At 41.9% G+C, this 26,978-nt stretch overlaps 2 protein-coding genes across 2 annotated transcripts; both read right to left on the bottom strand.

The window, feature by feature from the left end:
* Window positions 1-4,363: 4,363 nt before the first annotated feature.
* On the bottom strand, window positions 4,364-11,817 carry LOC308479423 (pepsin B-like). Its single transcript, XM_081010123.1, has 9 exons — window positions 11,694-11,817; window positions 10,905-11,058; window positions 9,641-9,758; window positions 9,207-9,325; window positions 8,392-8,591; window positions 7,495-7,617; window positions 5,880-6,024; window positions 5,265-5,363; window positions 4,364-4,601 (listed from the first exon to the last, which is right to left on the bottom strand). Exons 1-9 carry the CDS (start codon window positions 11,747-11,749, stop codon window positions 4,449-4,451), a joined length of 1,167 nt encoding a protein of 388 aa, XP_080866249.1. The 5' UTR covers window positions 11,750-11,817; the 3' UTR covers window positions 4,364-4,448.
* Window positions 11,818-16,936: 5,119 nt separating this feature from the next.
* LOC308479420 (gastricsin-like) lies at window positions 16,937-26,978 on the bottom strand. The gene is made up of 9 exons (XM_081010121.1): window positions 26,831-26,978; window positions 24,408-24,558; window positions 23,878-23,995; window positions 23,196-23,314; window positions 21,848-22,047; window positions 19,959-20,078; window positions 19,160-19,307; window positions 18,322-18,420; window positions 16,937-17,317 (listed from the first exon to the last, which is right to left on the bottom strand). Exons 1-9 carry the CDS (start codon window positions 26,887-26,889, stop codon window positions 17,162-17,164), a joined length of 1,170 nt encoding a protein of 389 aa, XP_080866247.1. The 5' UTR covers window positions 26,890-26,978; the 3' UTR covers window positions 16,937-17,161.

Here is a 26,978-nt window from a genome sequence, read left to right as displayed (position 1 = left end):
GTTTGTGCTGCTAAGTTCATATATAAGATTCATTCTTTTGACAATAGATGTACATTGGTATCGTCACAAATATTGTTGCACATTTTGCCAAATGATCATAATGATCTTGCTTCATCCCATGTGCAGTTCGGTGTATAATGTATGTAGCTTTCCTTTTCTTTTTTTAAAGGATATGCTTGGCAGGAGTCACACAAAACTGATCAGGAGGACTTTAAACTGCAGAGCAATTAAATGCTAGAAAATGGTATAAAATCATGTACAGGTAACAGGAGTGTGAGTTAAGCCAGAGTGGGTAACCACTAATACATAAGGGGGGGCAGGAAGGGAGTGTTTGGAGAGTGTAATCCATGGTTTTTGATAGCTCTATACCAGGACTGGGGAGCATATTCCCCCTCAGCAGGCAAGATCTGTTTCTGCCTTACCCCTTGCATGCCATATTTTGCAGGTGGGTGGCATCACTCATCTGTTGTCACAAGGATTTCAGGTAATGAGCCTCTTTGAAGACGTGTTCACAACACACCTTCAGAGAGATTTGCTCCAGGATCAAGAAAGTGTTTGTCCTGAAACGTCTTTTAAGACAGGATTTGCACTGAAACCATTTTAGCAGTAGTCACAATGCAAGCCCTTTCATGAGATATTTAAGGCACAATTGCAATCCACTCAATAGTGAGCAAGGAAACTGGAGACCGCTAAACAAACCAGAGTGGCTGCATGGGGAGCTTTCTGGTGAACACATTTAAAAGAGACACGAATGGGAATTGGAAGGATCTAAGGATCTGTCCTGCCTTCTTCTGGCTTAACGTTCTAGAGGAGGCCAGGTTGATAGGACTAAGGGCACATCTCAAAGAGCAGGGTCCTGGCAAGGCAGGTCTGGTAGTCCAGTCAATTCTGGTAGGCACTGCCAGATCCTAATCAAGGTAGCAGGGGGAAGGCAGGGTCAAAAGGCAGCTTGTCGGCACCCTGGAGAGCTCACAACAATCTTTGCTTGCTCGGACTCACTCAGGAAGAGCTGTCTTTAAAGGACCATTGCCCTGATCTGTAATCACTGACTCCTACAGCATGGCTGTGCAGCGGTATGAATTGGGCAGGTGTTCCCCAGGCTGGAGGACTCTGTTGAATCCCCATCATCTGGCCTGAGTGGTCTGTAAGGAAGAGGTGATGGTGCTCCAGGTGATACCGCCACTCTCTCTAAGTCTGCCTCTCTGCTGAATGTGACAGCCAAAGAGCATGATAGAGTTTTAGGAGTTCACAAGCTAAATATGAGCCAGTAATACAATGCAGCAGCTAAAAAGTCTAATGTTGTTAGTCTAGGCTGCACCATCTAAAATGCAACCTAGAATTACATTTGCCTTTTTAGCTGCCACATCACGCTGCTGACTGAAACATGTCCATAGGAGCACAACAAAAATGGTTAGGGTCCTGGAAATCTTGTCCTGTGATGAAAGGTTGATGGAATTGGTATGTTTAGCCCTAAAAAGAGGTATTGTGGCAGTCATCTTCAAATACTTTCTGTGTTCTTCCATAGAGGATGGAGCAAATACATTTGCTTTCTGTTGCCACCAAGGATAGAATCTGGACCAATGGGTTCATACTGCAAGAACAATTATTTACACAAAACATAAGGAAGAGCTTCCTAATGATGCAAACTGTTCAAAGGCTGCCTTGCAATATGGCGGACTCTTCTTCATTAGAGGTTTGTAAGCAGAGGCTGGATGGTCACCTGTCAGGAATGCTGGATTGATAATGCTTTTTCACTCATGTTTCTCAGTGACCTCAACTGAACTACATAGCTGGAAAAAATCAAAGGGCATAAATGCTGCTTGTCCTTTAAAAAATACAGTGGTCTGCAATTTGCTTAACAGGTTTCTTTTATTGTTATTATTAACAGATGCATATGAACGGTCTTCTTGGATCAGACCAAAGATCCATGTAGGCCACCATTTTGCCATCTATCAGGTGCCCCTGATTAGCTCATAACTAGGGTACAATGAAGAAAACCATCTATTGTTTGCCCCAAGTATCTGGTATTATGTCCCATAACCATTTTAGCTATTGATAGACTATCCATAATTGGTTCAGTCATTCTAATTATATTTTTATTGTTAACATTTTTCACATATACATGTACATACACATATACATTTGTACACACAGACAAAAGAAAGACACAAGGTGATGGATTTCAGTCAACACAGCTTGTGAACATATCACATGACAAAATCTTTCAGTTCTGGACTTCAGTGAAGCTTCCAGATGAGCAGCAGAACTGACCATAGAAAGCATTTCTGTTGTTATTGACAGCTTTCCTTGGATGGAAATCTTGGATAGGAAAATGGGCACCTCCAATGTTTCAGTTTGTACTCTTCACAGGACATCTTTTCACTGATGCACAATAATATAAGTGTTTTGAAGAGTGGAAGGAATCAGGACTGGCCCTACCAATAAGCAGAATGAAGCAGTTGCCCCAGGCAGTTAATTTTGGGGTGCCATGAAAGGGCTGCAAGTGATTAGTTATTTAATTTATTAATGCTGCATTTTTCCTCCCAAGAAGGGAGAAAGGTGCTTGTGGGGTTTTCTGCCTCAAGTACCAAAATTACTTGACCAGCTTTGGGAACTAGTCTGCACCTTAAGTCAGAGGGAACAATTTCCTGCTTCTGCTCAGGCAGCAAAATGTCTTGGACCAGCCCTGGACAGAATATGGTATGAATAGACTTAGAACATTTAGCCACATCTCTTGTGGTTCAATTGAAGGAAATAGCATGGGGAAATCAGGCAGGTGTCTTATATCATACAGAGAGTGGAATGTCTGGAAAGAGGAAACACTGAAGATAATTTCGTGGAAGGTGAGGAAACATTCGATCTAAATCGTTTATGGGTGGTATTCATCATCTTTAAAATGTCACCCACATATATAAACTAACTTTATTGGAGACATATTCAGTGTTCTGGGTCAGATTATCATATGTGGTGAAACTGATAATTGAGATTGACTAATCGTTTTTAAAGCCATTTGAGGGCCAAGCTAAATGTTAATCCCATCATTTGTCTTTAAGCCTAGTATTTTTCTTTCACAAATAGCTGACAATTCAGATCAGAGGCTTTTTTCTCTTCCTACTAATCTGGATTCCACTCCCCCTGAAGTTTTGAGTTTGCAGCTTGAGAGTGCTCCTGGACTTGCCACTGTCAGTAGAGGCATCGGTAGTGGCAGTTCTCTGCGGTGCATTCTATCATTTCGGTATTGAACACCAGCTGCAGCCCAGTCTGGAGATACATGACCTGGCCTTGGTCACCATGTGTCAGGCTGGGCTACTACTATGCCATTTACATGGGGCTGCTTCTGGAGACGGTTCGGAAATTTCAGCTGGTAAAAAAACCTCTCAGCCTCCAGCATGCTAGCAGGAGCCTGAAGGTGTGAATATGTGGTATTGATTATGTGCCAATTACACTGGCTGCCAATATGTTTCTTGGCCCAATTCAAAGTGCCTAAATAGTTTTGAGTCCGGTTAGTTAAAAGATTGCCTGTACGGTATGTCCCAGCCCATAATATAAGATCTGCTGTTTGTGTGCTTGCCAGTGAAAACCAGATAGGTTGATGAGCACACAAGACAGGCCTTTGGGGTGGAATAGTGGAACTCTCTTGCAGTTAACATTCCAGCTTGGCCCCTTCATTCTAGGATTCAATCAGGTACAGTGGTGCCCCGCAAGACGAATGCCTCGCAAGACGGAAAACCCGCTAGACGAAAGGGTTTTCCGTTTTTGAGTTGCTTCGCAGGATGAATTTCCCTATGGGCTTGCTTCGCAAGACGAAAATGTCTTGCGAGTCTTGAGATTTTTTTTCCGCTTCCCCCCCCCCTTTATCTAATCCGCTAAGCCTTTAATAGCCTTTAATAGCCTTTTAGCAGCTAATCCGCTAAGCCTTTAAGCCTTTAATAGCCGCTAAACCGCTAATAGCGCTAATCCGTTAAGCCGCTAATAGGGTTGCTTCGCAAGACGAAAAAACCGCTAGACGAAGACTCTCGCGGAACGGATTAATTTCGTCTTGCGAGGCACCACTGTATTTAAAATGTATTTTTTTGCTTAAGATTGCTTAGGTGATCTAATTCAGTTTCTCACAAGCACTCAGTGCTTGCAATAGCAAGGAAAGTGCACAGGGAGAGTCGTCCCCATGCAAATTTGGCTCCTTCCAGCCTGCCAGAGGGCTACTACTGTATGCTTCTTCCAGGGCAGAGTGCAGTTGTGATGGGGAGAAGGAGGCTACAATCTGGCAAATTGGAGCTTATCTCCCCATTTCAATGGCTCTCAAGAGAACTGATGACATACAAACTGGGACAGGCAGCCTATAGAAAATCCAGAAACTGCAATGTTCCTTCAAACATAATTTAATATGATTCTTTTGAGTCCAAGAGAACAGTAGCAGTAGACTAAAGAGGGAATGGCCTTTGTGTTGTCTAAGCCGATGGTGCAAAGCCCACCCTGTTATTAGCCATGTCAAAGACAGAATAATATTCCTTAAGGAAGACATCACCGAGGATCCATAGGGGCTGCCCATTTGAGGAAGCCAAGTATGTGGTCTCAATTCCAGCTATGCAGTATCCATTACTCTGTGAAATAAAAGAAAATGCATTATAAGTTCCATCTCTGCTGGAAGAAAATGTGATAAAGCCTTTGAAAAAGATGTACGAAATCATGTCCAGATTAGATTGCAAGTTAGAAATGTGGCTGCTCATCCACTTGCTATAACTATATAGCTGTAAATATACTTCCTAGAGATTGTTTGCAAGTACATAGCTCATATGGTAGCTATGAGAGTTAGATCCATAATACACGTGCTCTAATTCTGAGTCTCTGACCACCCACATGTGCAAGTTTAGAACTGACTGTAATACACACATGATCAATAGGGATGCCAAAGCAGCAAGCACCATCCGTACTCTGGCAGAAATGACAAAATTAAAGGATTCCCCAACACTCATTTGTAGGTACTCTTACAAGTCTTGCTTCTAGAGATAAAATCCAGAGCAGACTAGGCTTTGAAAAGATCTTTGCATTTACAAATGTAGGGAAACAAATAAGATGGCAAGGAGAGACCCATGCAAGGTCCCCAAAATAAGGATCAGAAAAAATGATGTGAAATGCCGCCAATGCTATCTTTTCATAAAGCAAAGGCTGTGTTATCAAGAGCATTGGTACAATCTCTAGATACTCTCTAACGCTTAAGTGCCTTGGTGTAAAATATGTGCCATTAAGCAATGTTGTACACTTACTTCAGAGATATAGGCAGAGGGAGGCAATGGGAACTGGACTCCGTTAATGACAAAGGTGATGGTGGGCATGTTCTGGACATTGTTGCAGTTCACCACATACTGTGAAAGAAGACAAACAGAAGGTTTACTCAGTGAGCACACCAGGCCAGAGATTGGTCAGACTCAATCCACACAAGAAAATAGACTGGCAGACAACATAAGCTTGATTTATTCCAGTCACATACAGAGAACAGACACCTTTTAGAGTCCCCTTGTTTTTGAAAAAAAATTATCTGAACTTGACAATTTTTATGTAAGCTGCCTTGAGGGGATTTTTGTTTTTTGTTTTAAGCAAGAACAGTATGGCAACAAATTCTAACATAAATAAAATACAAATGGAAATACCAAATAAACAAGCAATGTCAGAATTATCCTGCTGGATCAGGCTGAGACCCATCTTCTAATCCTGCATTCTCTTTACCATAGCAGTGAGGACAATGCCTCTGTGATCATCTAGGAGCACACATCTCTTGTACTTAACCTGGCTGTAGCATCCATCCTAGGTGCAAGATTTCAGATGGAGCCTGTTCCCCTGTGGTGAAGAGTGAGCTGCAGGAATTTTCCTGCTCCACCTACCTCTCCATTGTATTGTTCAGCTCCTATAGCCTGCAGGAATGTCCCAATGTACTGCTGAGGGATAGTTAGCTGGCAAGTGCCAGTGTCTACAATTCCTTGGCAGCCTTCACTGCACCAGTCAGTAGCCTCATCACCAATGGCAAACCTATAGAGATAAAAGCAAAGAATGTTGCAAGGACAACATTAGCAACAAAGAACAAAGCAGGCAATAAGAGAAACACAAAGACCTTCTAATATTTAAGATGGAGGAGTCTTCATCTATAGCTACAAAGGGTTGTGGCCAATGCTAGTCCTACTCAGAGTGGACCCATTGAAAATAACATGACCAATGTAGGTCCATTAATTTAAATGGGGTTTCTCTGAGTAGAGTTTAGTTGGATACAACACAAAGACAGCTATTATGGCCATGGAAACACATACATAGCCACATAAACTATAACCCAAAGAGGTTTACTTACTTCAGATCAATCTTTCCTGGAAAGTAAAATCCAGTTTTCAACTCCATGCTGTTTCCCACTTTCAAATGTGAATACCAAATCTGAGACATCCCAAAATTTGGGAATCTACTATGCTTTGAGTAAAAGAAGAAGCTTCTGTTGGAAAAGCTTGTAATCTGGGGGGTGCAGACAAAATGGTAATACCCAGGGATTTGCCACACATGTCCTGTTAAAAAGGTGATGGGAAAGACCTCTGAGATGCTGGAGAGCTGCTACTAATCCATGCAGAACAGCCTTTGCTAACCTGGTGCTCTTCAGATGTATTGGGCTATGAGTCTTATTTGCCCCAGCCACTGTGGCTGATGGAAGTTGTAGACCAAAGCATCTGGAGAGCATCAGGCTGGCAAAGGCAGATTTAGGCAACGCTAGACAAAATGGACCAAAGAAGCTGCCTTAGTGTAAAGCAGCATCATAGGATTGCCAACCTAAGTTGCTGGAATCCTGTATTTTTGCAGCATTCAAGGTGCTGGGAAGAGCATGGTTTGTTTCCTTCTATTAGCTGGTCCATCCATTATGACTGAAAGTGCTGCACAAAATATTGTGGTGCGAATCTCACTATTCCCTGGTGACAGGTGATGAGTGACTCATCTCATTTTCCCATGCCGCCTTCATTTGGCAGTCTTTTAGAAACAGAGAACTTCTCAAGCACACCTGTCAGCAGCTTTCAGGCAGCATTTGTTTGCTAAAAAAACAAACTACTACACTTCAGCAAGGATATCCTCATCCTTGCAGCAGTGAACACCGTTTTGTTATCTATTGCTCCTTCTTAGAACTATTTTCTTTGTTTTACATAACTCTCCCATTGAAACTAATAGAACTTTAAAGTGCCTAGCTTTGAATGGATCACTACCCTCCTGGTTTTTGAAGGTTCATTTCCAGTGCTGGAGCACACAAATACACCCACCTCTTGCCGTACTAGCATGCAGGCACACACACACACACACACACACTTTAAAGTAGCAAACAAGAATAAGATTATTCCCCTCTGTAGAAATGCTGCACATTCAAAGAGGCTGGAGACCTTTTGTTATCATCAGGATAGAGGCATGGCAATGGGAAATCAAAGCAAAAAACCATGATTAGCTATAGATGAAATGAGAATTATGAATATCACTTACTCCTCAATACCAATCTGCCAGTAAAGCTCACGAGTGACGGGTGCCCAGGCAATTTCTCCTGAGTACAGTTGAGTGTCAACACCTCCTAAGATCAATTCACCTCCATACTGAACAGTTGGTTGGCTGTTGAGTGGGGAAATGGACAAAACCAGTCAAGGCTAGCTTTATGAATGTCTTGAAGGTCTATATTTGCATACATAAAAGCAGGGAGCAGGGGATCAAACAATTGGGCATAGACTACTTCAGTTTGACAAATCCTGAATGACCACAAGGTTCCCCTCACCCCTCCCAAGATCAGATTCTCTCTTGATTGATAAGCATACATTCAAAGGAGGGAGAAAACCCATCCTTTCACCACTCCATTTTCTAAGCCAAAAGGATGGCTAAAGTGTATCAGGGCAAATAGGGGACTTGATTGTCATTTGGGGATCGTATGCATAACATTGTAGGCAGAAAGGCTACATCTTATTGGTAGAGCATCTGTCTTTGAGGAAAGATCTGCTAATGGTGAAGGGCCATAACTCACTAACAGAGCATCTGCTTTGTGGAAAGAAGGTCACAAGTTCAATAGCCAGCATCTTCAGGTAGGGCTGTGAAAGACTCGCTGTCTGAAATCCCGGCTAGCTACCGTCAGATGGAGTAAAGGCCAGACTCAGTATAAGACAGCTTCCTATGTTCCTATGTGAGGAAATTAAACCTTAGCATGTGTTGCAACCCTCCCCAAATGACATATTTTTAAATAGGCTGGGATATCCATCTCAACTCTGAATGATATTCATGGTTTTAAGGAGCAGTAAGAATACTACAGGGAGTTGTAATTTAGTTATTCTAGATTAACATCTATGAGATCGATCTTTTGAATGCCTCCTGACAAACTTACAGATTTTTGCATCTCACCGTGAGAAATAGAAGCTGAAGATGGGTTCAGAGAGCTGCCCCTGCCTCATCATCGACTGCATGGCTGTGTATGACCCCCCTACAGCTAAGGCAGGATAAGCCATGCCCAAAATCCCATCAAAATTGGCATAGTAGAAGGGAGTGGCAGGTTCATTCTCACTCAGGCCAAACTCCTGGTTTTGAATGACAATATTCTGGACCTGGGAGGAACAGAAGGGACAATGGGTTTCATCCGCAATCGGAGGCACAGCAATGATTTTGAGCTTGAATAAATCAAATTATCAATAGTAAGAATAGGTAACACATGCCATTTTTAGGAATAATGAAAAACAAAGAGGCGATGAGACTGTGGGCTAAACAAACATAATTTCCAATGCCTCACTGGGAAAGTTTATGAAGTTCTCCTTACACTAGACCTGGTTAATTTGTAAAGGAATGAATAAAAAGGGTGGGATCATAAAATGACCTTTTGAGTTTTCTGCCTCAGATGTTAAAACAGCTTCAGCGGTCATCAGGATCAAACTACTTGTCCACCACAGCAAAGTACCCAATATGTAGAAAGTGGTGTGCAAAAAAACCAAGCAAACCCTCATTTCTGCCTATTGCAGTAGTGGCATACAGCCAGCAATATCTGGGCCACAAGCTTCCATCTTAAGCTTTGGTTGGTCCCCTTCTTTCTTAGCTTGTGAAGTAAATTCTGGTTGCAATGCTGGATTCCGAACAGACTGCTTTTTCTTTGATTGACCAATGTTTGATGATTCCTAGAATGCCACAAAGTTTAAGGTGGATGAATGTGTGATGCAATGGTCACTTACCTGCACAGTATCATAGCCTAGCATGACGGTCAGGTCACCACTCCCATAGTAGAGAGTATAGGTCTGTCCATTGTTGTAGTATGTAGAAGATGCACTGGGGTTAAATCTATTGTGGTTTTCTAGAGTAAAGCAAAACAAAACAAAAAGCACAATATCACGAACACTTCCTAACTGAGTCATGTTCTTTAATACATTGGCACATTCTATTGTTATTTTATGTCAGAATGTCAGTGCTGAGAGTTATAAAGATTTTGAACTGAAGGAGGAAAAAGAAGGATCAGCCGTTTCTAAAATATCACTATAATATACAGTTCTTCCATTCCCGTTAAAAATAGTACAAGAGATAAGTTTGGCTTTTTAAAAAAGAAAACAAGCCAAATTGGCTAATAAGTTCATAGAAACAAATTTCTCTGCAGCTGAATGTTAGTACTCACCACAGGCTGCTGTACTACAGTACACAGATGGTACCCAGAGGTTGGAGGAGCCAGTATCCATCACAACAAGGAAGTCCTGTGGTGGAGTCCCAATGCTGATCTGTCCAAAGTAGAAGGACTGTCCAAGGAGAAAATTTTGGTAAGAAGAAAGATTTTGTCACATTTTTAAATACTGAGCTTCAATATTTCTCCTTCATTTCTACTATTGTTCTCACTCAGAAATGGCAGCTCAGATCATTTTCAAAATGCATCCTAGCCCATAATGGGAGGTAAGCAATAGTACTGTCCAAGATCATACAGTGGGTTGGTGGCAAGCTGTGTGCAAGAACACAGAATCAAAATGTCATCATTTAATCATCTTCTGTAATTACAAGCCCCATTGTTGGTTTGACTTCATCCCTATTGGCACACCCCATTGTGTCTCGAGACAGACAGATGCCGACCACCACAACATTGTCAGATTCAGGTAAGGGATATGCACACCCAGCCATTGCTGTTTTCACCCCAGTAATTCCCCCTTAGTGTATCTTGTAGACAGTAGAGGCTGGTGAAACCTAGACCTGGTGGGGTGCCTTGGAGCTTTCACTTCTATGCTTGCTCACTGCATAGGGCTGATTTTGGAACCGCACCTAAGTTAAATCTCATCAGTGGTGTATGCAGGCTTAGATTTTTGTTCAGTGGCTCTCTCTCAAGCTTGTAAAATAGTAAAAAGGAAAACCACCAGCTACCGAATGGTTGTCATAGAAAGATAACCACTCTGCAGCTTGTTTTCCTGTTCACTTAAGGAAAGTGTTTGATGAAACTTACTCTCAGGTAAGTTGACAGAGGGTTTCAGGCAGCATACATCATTCACCATAATAAAAATAAAACAATTGTCCCAATGTCATATAGTAAGCTTCATGACCGAGTGGGGATTTGAACCCTGGTCTCCCGGGTCCTAGTCCAACTCTCTAACCATTACACTACCCTAGCAAGTGACATGATTAGAATTACACTGCTGTTGTATACTCCGTTACCTCTAACCCTCCAGCTAGGTGACAAAGTGGGCAAGCTCACTTATTCCCTCATTCCAAAAGTGGAGAAGCACTTTCACTATTCAACCCCAAATTCATCATGGACAGAGACAGTGGTGTGAAAATGATCTTGACAGGAGCAATTATGCTGCTTTCATGAGGCCATATAACCTCTGACAGACTGAAAAGTGAAAAGGCAAGATGGGCAGAAGAAGAGAGAAAGATGCATATTTTATTATTTTAATACTCACATTCAAGTAGTTGGTTATTGGTTCATAAGCAATGTTGTATTCATTCAAGTGGTATTTTGATGCAGGATCAACATAGTTTTTCTTCAGAAATTCCTCCAGCACTCCTTTCTCCTTCATGTTCTCCCGAATGGATTTCCCTTTCTTCAGAATGACTCTGCATAAGACACAAGACATGCAGAAGACTTCTCAGGATGCCCAAAGCAACAGTGCTGGTCCTTCTGTACCTCTCCTATGCCCTCTTTCTTCATCAGCTTCCTCCTCTATTTTGCTACTGGGAACTGCTAACAGTCCATCGTGCTACTTTATCCTTTATTTTATTCATCATATTAAATTTTATTAAATAAATAAAAGCAAGGAAGTGCACAAGGCAGAAAGAATAAGTCCTGAAGCCTGAAAAACTAGGGTTTAACTTTTCTATGGAAAGATAAGAACATAGTCATTGGCTGAAAATGTGTGACCTGATTTAGCTTCCAGTAATATTTCCATCATTACTCATTACTACAGGGCCTTTTGTGTCACAGGTCTGGGATTTAAAGCTCTGTCTCCAAGCTTTTGGGTCCCTGCACTTTCCTTGGGAAAACCCAAGTTTTGCAGCTGAATTGGAGCAAATGGCAATTAGGTCTTCTATGGATATCCATTTGCTTCAATTCAATGATAAAACACAGGTTTTCTTGGGGGAAGCGCAGGGACAAAAAAACTGCTCAGGCCTGGAGCTTTAAAGTGCATACCTGTGCCTGGAAAACACAGTGCAACAGAAAGTCTGAATGAGACCCTAATTGAGACACTCACCTCTCCAGCCCCTCCGACAGGTGGAGACAGACCAGTACCAGGATCAACCACTTCATGATGCTCTGTGTCTTGGCCAGTGTGATAGTCTAGAGAATCTAGAAATCCCTTCCGCAGTTACAGCTGTTGTGTCCCTACTTTTATACCCAGGGCTACTCTCCTCTGCTGGCTTATCTGTTTACTCTTGATGTCCTCCAGTACCATGCATTTCCAATATCTACACTTTCCATTGCTTATGAGTGATAGAAAGTCCTTTGTTAGAGTGGTTTTAAATGCAACTTGTGCCCTTCATTTTTTAAAAAAATAATAATGAGTGATTATCTACAAACTTTTGCTAATACGGAAAAAAAATCAGTGATAAGATATTAATAAGCCAAATTCCTAATAATATGTTCCTACCCTTTTCAGAAACAATAAAGGACAATTTGATAATCACAGCTGCTGTGATGGGTATTTAAGTGTGGCTAGATACGTTCCATTTTTATACACTGAGTCGAACAAATATTGTAACTCCAGGTTATCTTCACTAAGGTATTGGGCCATGTTGAGCCATGCCCTTGGGAAGCTGTGCTTGCTAACATTATATTTAATTCCATGTTTGGGTCTAAGCTGTGATCAGTTCACATTTAATATCTAGGTTTTTCAGTTGATTAGTATGTCAAAGATAATAATTGTCAACAGCTCGAGTTCCCTAATAGAACTTAATGAGGTTTTGAAATAGATGTTTTCTGTTGCATGAACACATTTTCACACCTCGCGTATTTATGTGGTTCCATTCAGGCATTTTTAAATTGTTCTATGGAAGATCTGTGCATGCCAGTCCCACCCTCTCCACCACACCTAGTGGGAAGGTCTGAAGGGGGGTTGTCAGCACATTCAGGGAATTCAGGGAACTCTTCACCCACAGATAAAATTTAAAATAGCTTGAATAGTATGAGAAACTATTCCAGATTAGCGTCAATTACAGATGACCTACTTATTGAGCATTCATGCTAATTTGTTTGCACAAAGTGGGCAATGTCGGCTGTTTATTGAACACACTTTCTGATTTTTTTTGTGGGGGGTGGTGGCTATAGGACGGTGTGCCAAGCTATCGATATCCCACACTTTCCACTTCAATTTCCCATCACTTTCCTAAACTCCAAAAGATTCAACTTTTGGGGGAAGCAGGTAAGATTAGATGGGCCCATCAAAATCTGGTCCATCCAAGTTTCTTAGGGGGTGGGGCTAATTCTATCTCACTCCATTTCCAGGTGGATTTTAAATGGAAAATCCTTACAAATTCATGTGGAAACACTCTTTCTAAAACAACAACAACAACAACTTATGAAGTTCTCTGAGGGTTGCACACTGCCTTGATTCAGCTATTTATTTGTTTTATTTTTTTTAAAAAATATTATAAACTTTTAAAAATAGGGCATCTGGCCACCCACAGCGTGGAGCAGCTAATACAGTAGTACCTCGGGTTACATACACTTCAGGTTACAGACTCCGCTAACCCAGAAATAGGACCTTGGGTTAAGAACTTTGCTTCAGGATGAGAACAGAAATCGTGCTCCGGTGGTGCGGCAGCAGCTGGAGGCCCCATTAGCTAAAGTAGTGCTTCAGGTTAAGAACGGACCTCCGGAATGAATTAAGTATTTAACCCGAGGTACCACTGTACAGGGGAGCTCCTTGATGCCTCATGTTTTGAATGCGTCTGCAGCTTGTCCTTCAGACAGTAACAGGTCATTATGGCGGCTCCCATTTAAAGAAGCTAGGCAGTAGGCACTACACACCTGAAGCCCCATGTCATCATCTCCACCAGTTAAAACATTTTCCTAAGGGTAACTTCAGGAAAGGCAGGAAGTAAACTCTATTTCCACATCATTTTCAATCAATCAATAGAAGACTCCCAAGACCATTTAGTTCATGATATTCTGTAGGAGATACCTTCCAATTGTTCTGACCATAGAGTATAGACTGGTTCATATGGGTTTCACTGGCTGCACACATAGATACAACACATACACACCATGCAAACCACACACACTTTCTCCATGAGCCCAATATCCACTGTACTAAGTACAAAAATGCCTGCATTCACACTACTAGGATTTATGGGATTGAGGGCACATCCCTGCACGCAGTGTCATTTTGTAATAAAGATCCAAACCATTGGAGGTTTTTAAGCAGAGGTTGAATGGCCACCTGTCATTGGTGCTTTAGCTGAGATTCCTGCATTGCAGGGGGTTGGACTAGATGACTAGAGTTGGGGGTCCCTTCCAACGCTACAATTCTATGATTCTATTAGGATGGGAGAGCGGTTCCATTCAGTTTGTGAATCTTTAGCTTGTGAATTTAACTTTTCTGCACTTATGGTGGCAATGTGAAATCGTGCACACCTTGGGGTATTGGAGTCTTTGCAGAAATAGAATTAATGTACAATTAATATACAGTGCCCCCTTTGCTAGCATTGTTAGGGACAATAAATGATTCTAACCAACAGCTCTGTGTTGTAAAGAGCTGTTGATCTTTTTGATCTAGTGGCATCACCTTTGGAGACTGGCAGGTGCTGGCGCTCAGGGAATGGACTAATCCTTTACTCTTGATATACCTCAGTTTGGATACTTGTCCTAGTGGGAAAACTGACCTGTCAAATATGTGCTGCTTTATGCCTTTATCCTTTTATGCAGGTTGGCAACTATTTATTTCATATGCACAGAGAAGAATACAGGAGACAACTACCTCATACACATGGAGGACTGTGGAGGGAACTGTTGGAGTAAGAGCTTTGGAACTTGCTTTGGTTTGCATGCATTTTTGGTGTTACTTTGGCTGCTTTGCTGTCTTCAACTATGAGACTGCTGTCAGGGAAAAGTTAAGGAGTTCAGAAATTTCACCTTGAGTTCTTTGGGAACTCTTGAGTGGATACCTTCCAGACTTGGCAGTTATTAATTTATCTATTAGGCCTAGGATTTCATCTGTTGTCACCACTATTTACCTCAGTTCCTCAGAGTCCCTTCCTAAGTTCAGGCATCGCTATCTGCCCTACATCTTCCTTGTTGAGACACATGCAAATAATTCATTTGGTCTTTATGCACTGTCATTTTCCTCCTTTAGCACACTTTTGTTTTCCTTCTCATCCAAAGGTCTGACATTTCCTTAATTGTATTTCTTGTTCCTAACGTGTTTAACGAATGCTTGTTGTTGGTCTTTATGTTTTTAGCAATGTGTTCCTTTCCCTCCCCCCCCCCCCCCAATCTCTTATAGGTTGCTTATTTCTTTTGCCAAGGTTTGTCTTCTGTTTTGTTCCCCTCACGAGATTATCATTTTCTCAAGGAAGCCTTTCTGTCTCTTAACAGCTTCATTGACTCTGCCCATTAACCATGTTGGTATCCTCTTAGCCCTAGTGGTACTTTCCCAAATCTGCGTAAGCTTTCTAGCTGAGCTTCTGTTATTGTGATTTTTAACCCAGAAGCATTCCAGAAAGGATGTAAGGATAGCTAGGAAGTCTTGGAAATGGGGCTGAGAGAGGCAGAAAGACTTGGTGGACCTCTATAAACGTGATGTGAAGCAGGATGTGTTGGAGTGTTAATGCTGTGAACCTTCCCTATTTGGCTCAGCCAGTACTTATGTGAAAATCTTATATCACAGAAATCTCCAAAATCTCTAATGACTTTTATTTCAAGGAAACCAAATTCAAGGTGTGTGTTGGCATCCCTGACATGTTTCGCTGCTCAGAGATTGGGGCATCAGCAAAACAGTATAATATGGAGAACCGTACATTTGCCAGAAGAGCTCATTAGCTCTTCCTGTGATGCATACCCGCCAACATTTCTTCGATGAAAATAGGAATGTCCTATTCCATAATAATAATAATTTTATTATTTATACCTCACCCATCTGACTGGGTTGCCCCAGCCACTCTAGGCAGCTTCCAACATATATAAAAAACATAACAAAACAATAAACATTAAAAAAGCTTCCCTATACAGGGCCTTGAAATGTCTTCTAAAGGATGTATAGTTACTTATCTCCTTGGCTTGGGGGTCACAGAACTCCATACCCCCCCAACATTTATCCGATGAAAATAGGGATATCCTGCCATACCCTCCAATATTTCTCCCATGAAAATAGGGATGTCCTAAGGAAAAGCAGGACATTCCAAGTTCAAATTAGAAACTGGGACGGCTTCTGTAAATCCGGGACTGTCCCTGGAAAATAGGGGCACTTGGAGGGTTTGTGTGATGTGCTTCTGCTTAGCTCAGGAGGTTACCTGCAGGTTACAGATCTGCTCATTGGGGGGTGGGAATCATTTATGGGTAAGCTTTTATTCCCACTGACTTTAAATGAAGTATCTGAAGTTCCATTCTAACTTTAACAATGGGCTTTTCAAAAGTGCTCCTCAGTTTGTTGTTACACTACCAGTTGTGCTGGTCTCTCTGTCCTGGGAGACCCTAGTGGAGGGATAATTCTGGGGTAATGTGATGGTGAAATTATTTATTTATTTCATAAAATTTGATTTAACCCCCCCCCCAAAAAAAACCACCAACCTCTCAAAGCAGTTTACATATGGGATTTTTGGTAACCTTCCCCAGGGCCTAGGGGAATGCAAAATTCTGAAGCTTTAGGGAAAACATTGAGATGTCACATTTTTCCCCATCATGCTTCGTCAGCAGTTTCAGAAACCCACTCTCAGGGGCGGACTTTGGCAGTCATTCGTAATATGGTGCCCTGTGTCAGGCAATAATTTGGGGCCCTCCAAACGGACCTTCTCAACTTTGGATCTTCTCCATTTTGCACCCCCTTGGCTTAGCACCCTATGTGAGGGAACTTCCCACACTGCCCGAAATCTGATGCTGCCACTCTCCAGCAACGCAAAGCAGGGCTTTCAGTGTGGCTGCCCCTGTTCTCTGGAACACATTCCCACTGAGATATGATAGGTACCCACTAACTATACTTTCCAGAAATAATTAAAGACATTTTTGCTTTTCCAGACTTTTCCAGATGGATGAAAAGGTTTCTACCTTTGGTGTTCATTTTGTATTATGTTTAATACAGTACAATTTTAAAAACCTATTTTCAACTGTTTTACTCCTTTTAAAAATATCTTAGTTATGTTTATGATGTGTCTGTGAATCTCTCTCTCTCTCTCTCTCTCTCTCTCTCTCTCTCTCTCACACACACACACACACACATTCAAATATTTAATAATAATAATATTTCCCCCCAAGCAAGTCAGGCAAGAACTCATACAATTCAAATTGTTATTTTATGATTATATTTTTATTTGCTTGCAATTACTTTGGAGAGAAGCCCAGCAGTCATGTTGTGGATTTTCACAGCAGAGGTTTCAAATTTTTGCAGAGGAAACACCTCCAAGTCCTTAGAAAGGAAGGCTGGTGGATTACAGCATGTATCAGAAGGAATAAGCAGGTGGGATGAAGCAGGGTGAGGCCTGGAGCAGCACAAAAGACTTCTGGGAGTGTTTATGCTACTGGCGCAAATCCAACCTGGTTGTTGCCCAGATCGTACACAGAATAGTAGGACCTAAGGAAGACATCACCAAGGATCCACAGAGGCTGTCCATTCTGAGATGGCAGGTAAGTGGGCATGATGCCAATGCTGCAATAGCCGCTGTTGTTCTGTGAAAGAAAAATCACAGTTAAATTTATTTGGCTTGGGAGTTGTCATCAACTTAATGGCATAAATAAGAAACTGCAGAGTAATGAGAGAACACTACATTTCAGCACAGAACTTTGCACCTGAATGTTGAATTTCAAGATTTTTGCCTTTTTTCGGTCAATGTTTGGCTTTTATTTAAAAAGTATCTGTAAGATTGGAGATACACTTCAGAGGTCCAGACTATGGGAAGCCCAGAACAAATTAATAATTAATAATTTGGACTGTAATTTGGTTGTTTTTTTATTTTAGTTTATTGTTTTTAATTGGATTATAATTGGATTATGATTATGATTTGATGGATATGTTAATTGGCTGTTTTTATTGGAAAATTAATAAAAATGATTTTTTTAAAAAAAAGGTATCTGTAAGAGTGCAAACTTGCATTAGCAGCTGTGTAAAGTACTGTTGTACACTGACCCTACACAGAGGTGTAGGAGCACTGCTCTGCAGTCAGAAGGGTACAAACAGCATCCCAGTAATGAATGGTCTAGGTATGTTCTCCATCACTAGGGTACAAGCACTTTACACCTGCATCCTACTACATTGGCATAGACACTAACTACATTTCCTAGTGGTTATTTTTAAAGACTGCTTTACATCACATATTCCCCTAGGTAGATGAAAAACCACATAGGAAGTTTAGCCAGAAGCAAGTCTTTGGATGAGACAACCATCCCTAAGTACTGAAACACCCACCAGCAGAAGGATGAAACCTTTTCCAGTGCCTGGTGCCATCAATCAGTATTAACTGATGTCTTTAATTATGTTTCCATTAATGCTTTTCGCTGATTTTATTCTTACATGTTGTATACCACCTTGATATTTGTTTGTGAAGGTGTGGATTAGGACTATTAAATAAATAAACAAACAACCAACACATTTTTTGTGAAGGTGTGGATTATTAAATAAGCAAACAAACAAATAACTAACTAACGGGGAACAGCTTTTCAGTGGTCTCACATACCTGAAGGACGTAGGCTGAGGGGCTCAGAGGGAAACTGCTTCCACCGATGACAAAAGTAATGGTGGGCATGCTCTGGACGTTGCTGCAGCTGACCACATACTGTGAGAGGAGAAGTATGGTAAGAGCTAAGCGGCAGCATATTTCAATCACTATTGCACTTCAAACATTACCACCACTAACTAAAAAAATGAGTATCCTTAGGTGCCCTTTCCCTGGTGGTTAAAACTGAAATGCAGATCTTCAATGGTTCGTTCAAAGTCAGGGTGGGAGTTTGTGGCAGGAAGATGATGGAGGAGTTTTCTGACAGCTGGTAACACTCCCCACTCATGGGCGGAGGAAGTGGGGTGTGGTGGGTACGGGCTGCCCTGGGTGTCACCATTGAGTGGGGTGACAAAATGCCGGGTGGCACTCACTGCGGGGCCTGTAGCGCGCCCGAGCCATGCATCTCTCCTGGGAAAGATGTGGTGGCTTGGGTATGCACAGATTCCTCGCTGCCCAAATGGTCCATCAGCTGCCTCCCCCCCAGCAGTAGGGCGGCTGAGTAGGAGGAGGCAGACAGACTCCAAAGGCCCTGTGGTGTGCCCCACCCCTATGGGCAGCTCACCTCGCCCTAGCCCTGAGTGGCTTCCTCTGCCGCTGTCCCCACTCCCACCCCACCAGCCAAATAAGAGAAATATATTTCCCTGAGTCTACACTCCTTGCATTATCCTTTGAAGTGCATCCATTGTGTGGGGTCAAACAAGAACATACTAAGTTTCATGGGTGCTGATACTGAGCATCTTCAGATTACTGGTGCTAAGTGGTCGTGCCCCCAATCCACAGCTGCATTCCCCCCTACCTCGCCATTACTGTCCTGCTCGGCTCCAATGTATTGCATCAGCTCTCCAAAGACCTGCTGTGGAGCAGTGAGGAGGGACGTTCCGGTATCCACAATCGCCTGGCATCCCTGGCTGCACCAGTTGCTGATCTGGTTGCCAATATAGAAGCTAGAGGGGAAGAGTTTGCAAAGTTGTCAGCAGTTATATTCCTATTAAGATGATGCATCGAGGAGCCACAAGACCATAGGATGTCATGCTTCCTTGCTTGCTTTTGATGTTTTCATGGCATCATCAAAGCTGCCATGGTTTTGAGCTTTTCATAACAACCAAAAGCAGGATTGCAGTCTTAGGTTTTTGTAATTGGGCTATAATAATCACAGCTCTTCTTTCTGTGACCTGGAAGATGCAGAGAGCCAGAGCCAGAAATAAATGGAATAAGATATGCTTGCAGATTGTTGAACTATAATTTTCAGCATAAGCAAAGGATATTTGTATTTTCGTGTTCTGTTGGAAGCCGCCCAGAGTGGCTGGGGAAATCCAGCCAGATGGGCGGGGTATAAATAATAAAATTGTTGTTGTTGTTGTTGTTGTTGTTACTATTACTATTATTATTATCATCATCATCATTATTAATGCTCTTTGGATCATGTTTCATGGTATGCAAAATAAGATGGGGGGAAATTACTCAGCTGGTCCAAGGGAAATAGATTTAAAGAGCCCAAAAACTCAAATCAAAGGACTGTTCAGGTTTTCAACCACAAGCCTCCACTGAAGCCTGATCAGGCTCCCAGTAGACATTATCTATGAGAATAGTCTCACCTTTCGATTGCAATTTGCCAGTAAGCTTCTTGGGTGACTGGAGTCCAGACAATCTGACCAGAGTAGAGGCTGGAATCAACTCCTCCCAAAGCAAGTTCACCACCCTGGTTGCCCTCTTGCCTAGAAGGACAAATGCACAAGAAGGGTTGTGCATTATTTACATACATTCACTGAAAAAGACAGAAAGCTGGATCTGGAATCAGTCATAATTAAGAGTAGACCTGTCACCATTTATGGGACAAGACTAAAGTGGGTCTACTCTAAGCATGATTAAAGCTGCAATCATAACCCCACTTATAAGGGAGTAAACCCCACAGAATTAAATAGGACTTCTGAGTAGGCATGGCCAGGACTGCACTGTAAGCCTGGATCCAACCTGGAGAGACTCTAAAATGGAAGGTGCTTTAAACAGAGCAGCAAACATCTCCTTTCCTTTATGTTTAAGTTACTTTGAATTGAATGCTACTATAGATATGTGGCCTTATAACCTTGCAACCAAGGTCCATCATCAGAGGCAATGGCGTATATTGGTGAGAGTGTTGGACCTTAGGCTAGTAATTCTCCCTCAAGCTAGATGCTCAGCCCTAGCATTTGTACAAAATAGCAAAGGACTATTTTGTATTTGACATGTCTCAAAAATCCCATTACTGTTGTAAATTATTATTTATTTTTATTTATACTCTACCTTTTTCTCCAAGGAGCTCAAAGTGGCATTTATGGTTCTCCCCTTCATCATTTAACTCCCACAAGAACCCTACAAGGTAGGTCAGGTTGAGGGGCAGTGACTGGCCCAAGCTGATCTAGTAAGTGTTGTGGCTGAGTGGGGATTTGAACCCTGGTTTCCCAGGTTCAAGTCTGACACTCAAGCCACTACACCATATTGGTTCTCAGTAAACTGTTGAATCTGAAAGCTGTAGTCAAAGTGAACCAACCATGGCCACTGAGGGGAGATTGTCATTGGACAGTGTTGAACAGGAATGAATGAACTTAAGATAGAAGTTACAGATAGGTAGCCGTGTTGGTCTGCCATAGTCAAAATAAAAAAAATCCTTCCAGTAGCACCTTTAAGACCAACTAAGTTAGTTCTTGGTATGAGCTTTCGTGTGCAAGCACACTTCTTCAGATACACACATGTATCTGAAGTGTATCTGAAGAAGTGTGCTTGCACACGAAAGCTCATACCAAGAACTAACTTAGTTGGTCTTAAAGGTGCTACTGGAAGGATTTTTTTTATTTTGACTCAGTGTATCTGAAGAAGTGTGCTTGCACACGAAAGCTCATACCAAGAACTAACTTAGTTGGTCTTAAGATAGAAGTGAGTCAATAATTCCCCATGAGTTTCTCCTCCTTTGTATAGTTTGCCCATCACTGATGGGGGAAGGTACACTTCAAGGTTAAAGCAATGGCAACAAAATAGGAGAGTAGTTTCTGGTTTATATTGACTTTTCCTGAAAGATAAGGATGCCTGAGGAATTTGTGTTGTGAATTCCAATATGAACTGACATGATCTGCCCTTCCCAGACTGGCCTGTGGATCAGTATGAAGTTATCCTTCAGATTTCACCTTTCTCTGAAGTTTGCAAAGAAATGTTTTTGACACAATAAGCAAATCAGAATGCTTTTTAAAGTGCACATCGTAGAATAAAAAATGTGCATATTTTGTGAGAAAATATATGCAGAAAAGCATATATTCAAAAGTAAGTATTTAAATATGAATCTTCATGCAGATTTTAAAAATTTGTACTTATGAATGAACAAAGCGGGAAAGTGATATGGACTGGAAGAAGACCAAGCCACCCTTCCCTACTGAAAGGTGCCCTGAGAAACTTATAAGAGGGATAGATGGAGGCAAGGCAAATGCAAAAGAAAAAGAATTTTTTGCATCCGTACCCGCTCAGGTAGAAGCCGAACATGGGAGCATCAAGAAGGTTCTGCTGGAGCATTCCCTGCATGACTGTGGTGGCACCACCAGAAGAAATGGCAGGATATGCCAAGCCCAGGATGCCGTCAAACTGGGCATAGACGAAGTTTGTGCCAGGCTCAGTCTCACTCAGGCCAAATTCCTGGTTGGTGATGGAAATGCCTTGGATCTAGAAGGGAATTGTAGAAAAGAGTCATCATCACAACCAAGCAGAAAAAGCACATTGCAAAGGGGAGAAAAAGAAACCTGCCAGAAAAGCACAGCATCAGATAGCCCAATATGCAATGGGGATATTACAAGACAATTCACTAACCACTTTTTATCCAGAGAAACAAATGATCTTCTAAATGGACTTGGGTCACTCAAAATATCTGGGAAAATGAAACTTCATTATCAAGATGAGGAGATGGTTGAACTTTCAAGCGTTCCTCTCTTGATTTTCTGTTCATTGGGACTTCATAACAATACCTAGAAATGTAGTTAGCTCTCTTCTTTTACCACCTTCAAAAATATAGTAGACTAATCTAATAAATCCCTTGAGCTAATGAGTATTATGCATGGAGTATAATAGTCACTGCGCTAGTGCAATGTCATTACCAGCTGCCTTGTTCCAAAGTAGAAATATCAGTTCTCATACTACTGTGACAGAGAAAGTGGCATCACTATAAAGTGGACAAGTGCCATCAAGAAATATAGCAGAATGGCATTGCACAAAGTTGTTGTGTGCCATGCAACTGGGGGGAAAGGGGACATGGTGAGGACAAGTGATAACAGGTTTGAGAAAGACTGCTCTCTGGTCACTGTGACTATGCACAAACCCTCTTGCCTGGTGCATAGTAGCAACTTCATAACAGTACTGAAATGGATGCACATATTCCTGAACTGGCTTGCCTTGCATAGGTCAGATGCCACAGAGGATGGGCTTTCTTGATAATGACGCTCTTTCATTAAGTTCACAGAGTGCTATTGAAAAACTGATTGTTGAGGTTGGCTGTAATAGATCTCCAAGTATATTTGTACAAGAGGGTTTCTCCCTACCCTCCACTGAAGCTTTGGCTGTGCTCAAGGTCACTATACTTTGTTACCTGTGTGATCTAAGTGCATTGCATTAGGAATGTTAGAATGGATTCCTTCCTGGCCACTGAATTATTATCTATCTGCTTCTGTTGCAAGAAGCAGTTTTTAATATTCTGTTGGGAACTACCCAGAGTGGCTGGGGCAACACAATCAGATGGGTGGCATACAGTTGTTGTTGTTGTTGTTGTTGTTGTTGTTGTTGTTACTATTGAAACCAATTTAGGGTGCACTGCTGCTTACCGTTACGGTATCATAGCCAAAGAGCCCAGTGAGGCTCCCAGTTCCATACTGCAAAGAGAAGGTCTGGTCGTTGGTGGAATAAGTAGAAGACTGGCTGGGGTTGAACAATGGGTGGTTTGCTAGTGGTAGAAATTAAAGAAAAACAGACTTGTGTCACTTTTAGGCTCACAACAAAACCAGGTTTTAATATGATGTGTGTCACTCTCTCTTCTCATCCACCATTGAACCTGAATCCGCAGCTGCGAGAGAGAAAAGTTCCAGCACCAAAATATAAACCCCAAAATCAATCTTCACCTTTGCTTTGCTTTGGTTAGAGCAGTGGTGGCCAAACTTGGCCCTCCAGCTGTTTTGGGACTACAATTCCCATCCTCCCTGACCACTGGTCCTGTTAGCTAGGGATTATGGGAGTTGTAGTCACTGGCTGAGGAAGAGGAGTGCAGGGGGAGTGCACCACCCCCAGCAGCGCAATCCCGGTGGGGTGCCATCACGGCTGCCACACCTCCGCGCTGGGCGCCACACCCCTGCAGGCGGTGTGTCATGCCCCCAGGACGCACACCAGCCCTGCCCCCACCTGCTCTCCACCCCCCCCCCCAGTGCCAGAGCATGAAGCTCCGCCACTGGTTGTAGTCCCCAAATGGCTGGAGGGCCACGTTTGGCCACCACTGGCTTAGAGGATACTCACTGCAAGCCTGACTCTGGCAGTAGACTGATGGCACCCAGAGGTTGGATGACCCAGTGTCAAAGAGAACCAAGAAGTTCTGGGGTGGAGTTCCAATGCTGATCTCTCCATAATAGGACATCTAGAGAAAGGAGTACATTGCCATCAACAATAGCCTCCCCACATTGATATCTGCATAAGTTCCCAGCACATTCAATAGAACATTTTGCACAATCGCCCCAAAAGGAAGCAAAAACTACCCATTACTGTAACTACCCAAAAACATTCCTCATATATATTTTTCTTCTTTTGATTTTTCATGCTCTCCCATATATTTTAATTTAGAGTGATGCACAAAGAGAACCACAATTCCATTCTCAAAACTTAAAATTCCCCTGATTTTTAATAGTCACATATTAGGACTCAAACACTGATTCAGCTAAGTCTGGACTTCTTATTCCATCCAGCACATGTTGAAATCCTAGCCTTTACTCTTTCCTAGTTTTGCTCTTTCTATGATTTTGGTAGCTTCTCTTAGCCAACAGTATACTCACGTCCATGTAGTTAGCAAGGGGTTCGTAACCACTGGCATAGTTGTTGAGGTACTTGCTGGCAGGGTCATAATGATTGTCCTTCAGGAACTTTTCAAGGACACCCTTCTCCTTCATCACCTCCCGCATGGATTTGAACTTTTTCAGGGGAACTCTTTATGGGATGAAGAGTTAGACACAGAGTCAAAAAGACAGCTGTAAACTCTTTGCATATTAAGTATGCTCAGTGGAATATCTTCAGACCATTGATGGAATTCTCTGAACTGAACCATATAATACCTAAGGCAAGCACACTGACTTCCATATAATTCCATCAGGGTTCAAGCTAACCTGACACCATCCTAACCTTAAAAGGCCACACTAACTCTCACACTTTGTTGTTAACAAGGAATGGAAAGCCAAGAAGGACACTTGTACAGGTTCTTCCACTGGACTTCTCTTATGTGATATTGCACATTTGTCCTTCCCTCCCTGCCCAAAACTGCTCTGTCCATCTTTCATCTTACTTGTTATTTAACCAATACCTACAGCTGCTGATTCAATAAAAGGTATTAGCTAAACTATTTTGGATCCTGTCTTTGTCCTTCTCAGTGATTCTCTTGCCTTCCTGCGCTTTGTCTGTTTAGGTAATGAGATCTACCGCAGGGATGGCAAAACATTTTGGGCTCAAAGGCCACATTCATCCTTGGCCATTGTTCTAGGACTGTGTGCCAGTGGTGGGTGCTGCCAAAAGTGGGTGTGCCCATCTCACAGTCTCACATACATACACACAGAGGCACACAGCTCCCTCTTCAGCTGATCAGCTGAGCAGTGTGTGTGTGTGTTATTGCCCACTAGCTGTTCATCAGTTAATGTTACACCTGACAATCAAGGAAGGATCAATTAGCATGCCAATTAAGGCTCTCTCTGCCCACCCCAGTACCTATATACTTAAATAATAATAAAAAATGGTTCTCCTACTGCTACCAGAATTGGGGTGATATTGAGGGACCAAATAATTGCTTGTGGAGACACATACATCAGGCCTTCCTAGCTCTAAGGGAAATAAGTTTTTTACCCATATACATACTATGAGTAGTAAGATTCCATGGCTATTAACTAGCATCACTGAGATTGGAATCTCCATATTCACAATTTCCAGAGAGGTAGTTGTGTTAGCTTCTTGCAGCAAAAACAATGAAAAGTGTTTAAGATCCCACAAAACTCTTCTGTTGTTTTTTAGTGTTTTTAGTGTTTTTTAGTGTTTTTTAGTGTTCAGCATAACTCTGATTTGCTGAGGAGGACAGAGGTGTCACCATCACACCTCCCATGAGCTTACCAAGGACATCTGCCTGGTTACTTTTGAGAAAAAATGCTGAGCTAAATGAATCATTCATCTCATACATTAAAGCAATTGATGTAGGGAGTGAATTGAATAGAGACTGAAAAAGGCCTGCATAGGGAACATACATTCATCATCCATGCAATTCTAACAATGCAATGAAATACAAATGAATGAAAGAAAAAACATTAACAGTATAATCCTTCCTGTGCACATCTCCTGAGAAGTTCGGCCCACTGAGTTCAGCAGCACTTACTTTCAGGTAAGTGTGTACAGGAGTGTTTTATTTTTTTAAATGTACATTTTGTTCTCACAGATGTTATTGGGAAATGCTATGCATCTTTGCAATAAATGTCATGTCCATTTGACTGTCATGTCCATATGTCTTGAAAATTTCAAAGCACAAAGGTTTTCGGTTTTAAAAGACTGGGTCTCAATTGCTTACTGAGAATCTCTGCCTTCGGATAGAATATTGTGGTTTTAAAGGCTTTTATAAAAATAAAGTTTCAATGACAAAATGCTCTGTGTTGCACTTTACAGCTATATTTCTCACTTAACAACTCGATACAAGAGCATCAGTGCTATTATCTAAATCAAGAATAGCCAACATTGTGCTTTCCAGATTTTGTTGGACTATAACTCCCATCATTTATGACCATTGGTCATGCTGGCTGGGGCTGATGGGAGTTGAAGTCCAAAACATCTGGAGGGCACCCATTATCTAAATTTTATGAGCTAACTGTCACAATCATTAATATACTCAGAACGACTGAATTCAGTGCATAGTTCAGTAGACATAGGCTTGCTACTGAAATCCAGTAGAAAACAATGGATCTCAGGCTAGTCATTATGACTAACTTGGTCCATAGGTTTTTAAAGATCCTAGGCAGCAGTCCTAGGCATGTTTATCTGGGATTAAGCCTCGCCCTGAATGCTTATTGCTTACTCCCAGATAGGAGTAAGTAATGAACGGCACATTATTACTTTACAGGCACATTGTGCTAAACATTCATACTTCACTGCTGCTTTTTTTCCTGCCTACCAAGCACAACTGAAGCCAATAATCATCTGGAGAGGCTGCACCATGCCATTGTTCCATACTCACTTGACAACAGCACCCTCACAGAGGTGAAGGCACACCAGGGCAAGGACCAGCCACTTCATGGTGCCTTCTTTCTTCTGAGCAGTTTCTAAAGTGTATTCTTTCACTGCTGCACCTTGGTCTTAAAACACTGGGTAAGTGTTGGCATAGC

Source organism: Podarcis pityusensis, assembly GCF_964106645.2.
Source record: "Podarcis pityusensis genome assembly, chromosome: 6".
In the NCBI taxonomy this organism is placed as follows: Eukaryota; Metazoa; Chordata; class Lepidosauria; order Squamata; family Lacertidae; genus Podarcis; species Podarcis pityusensis.
The sequence above is the reverse complement of the archived record's forward strand: the minus strand, read 5'-3'. Positions and strand labels throughout refer to the sequence as shown.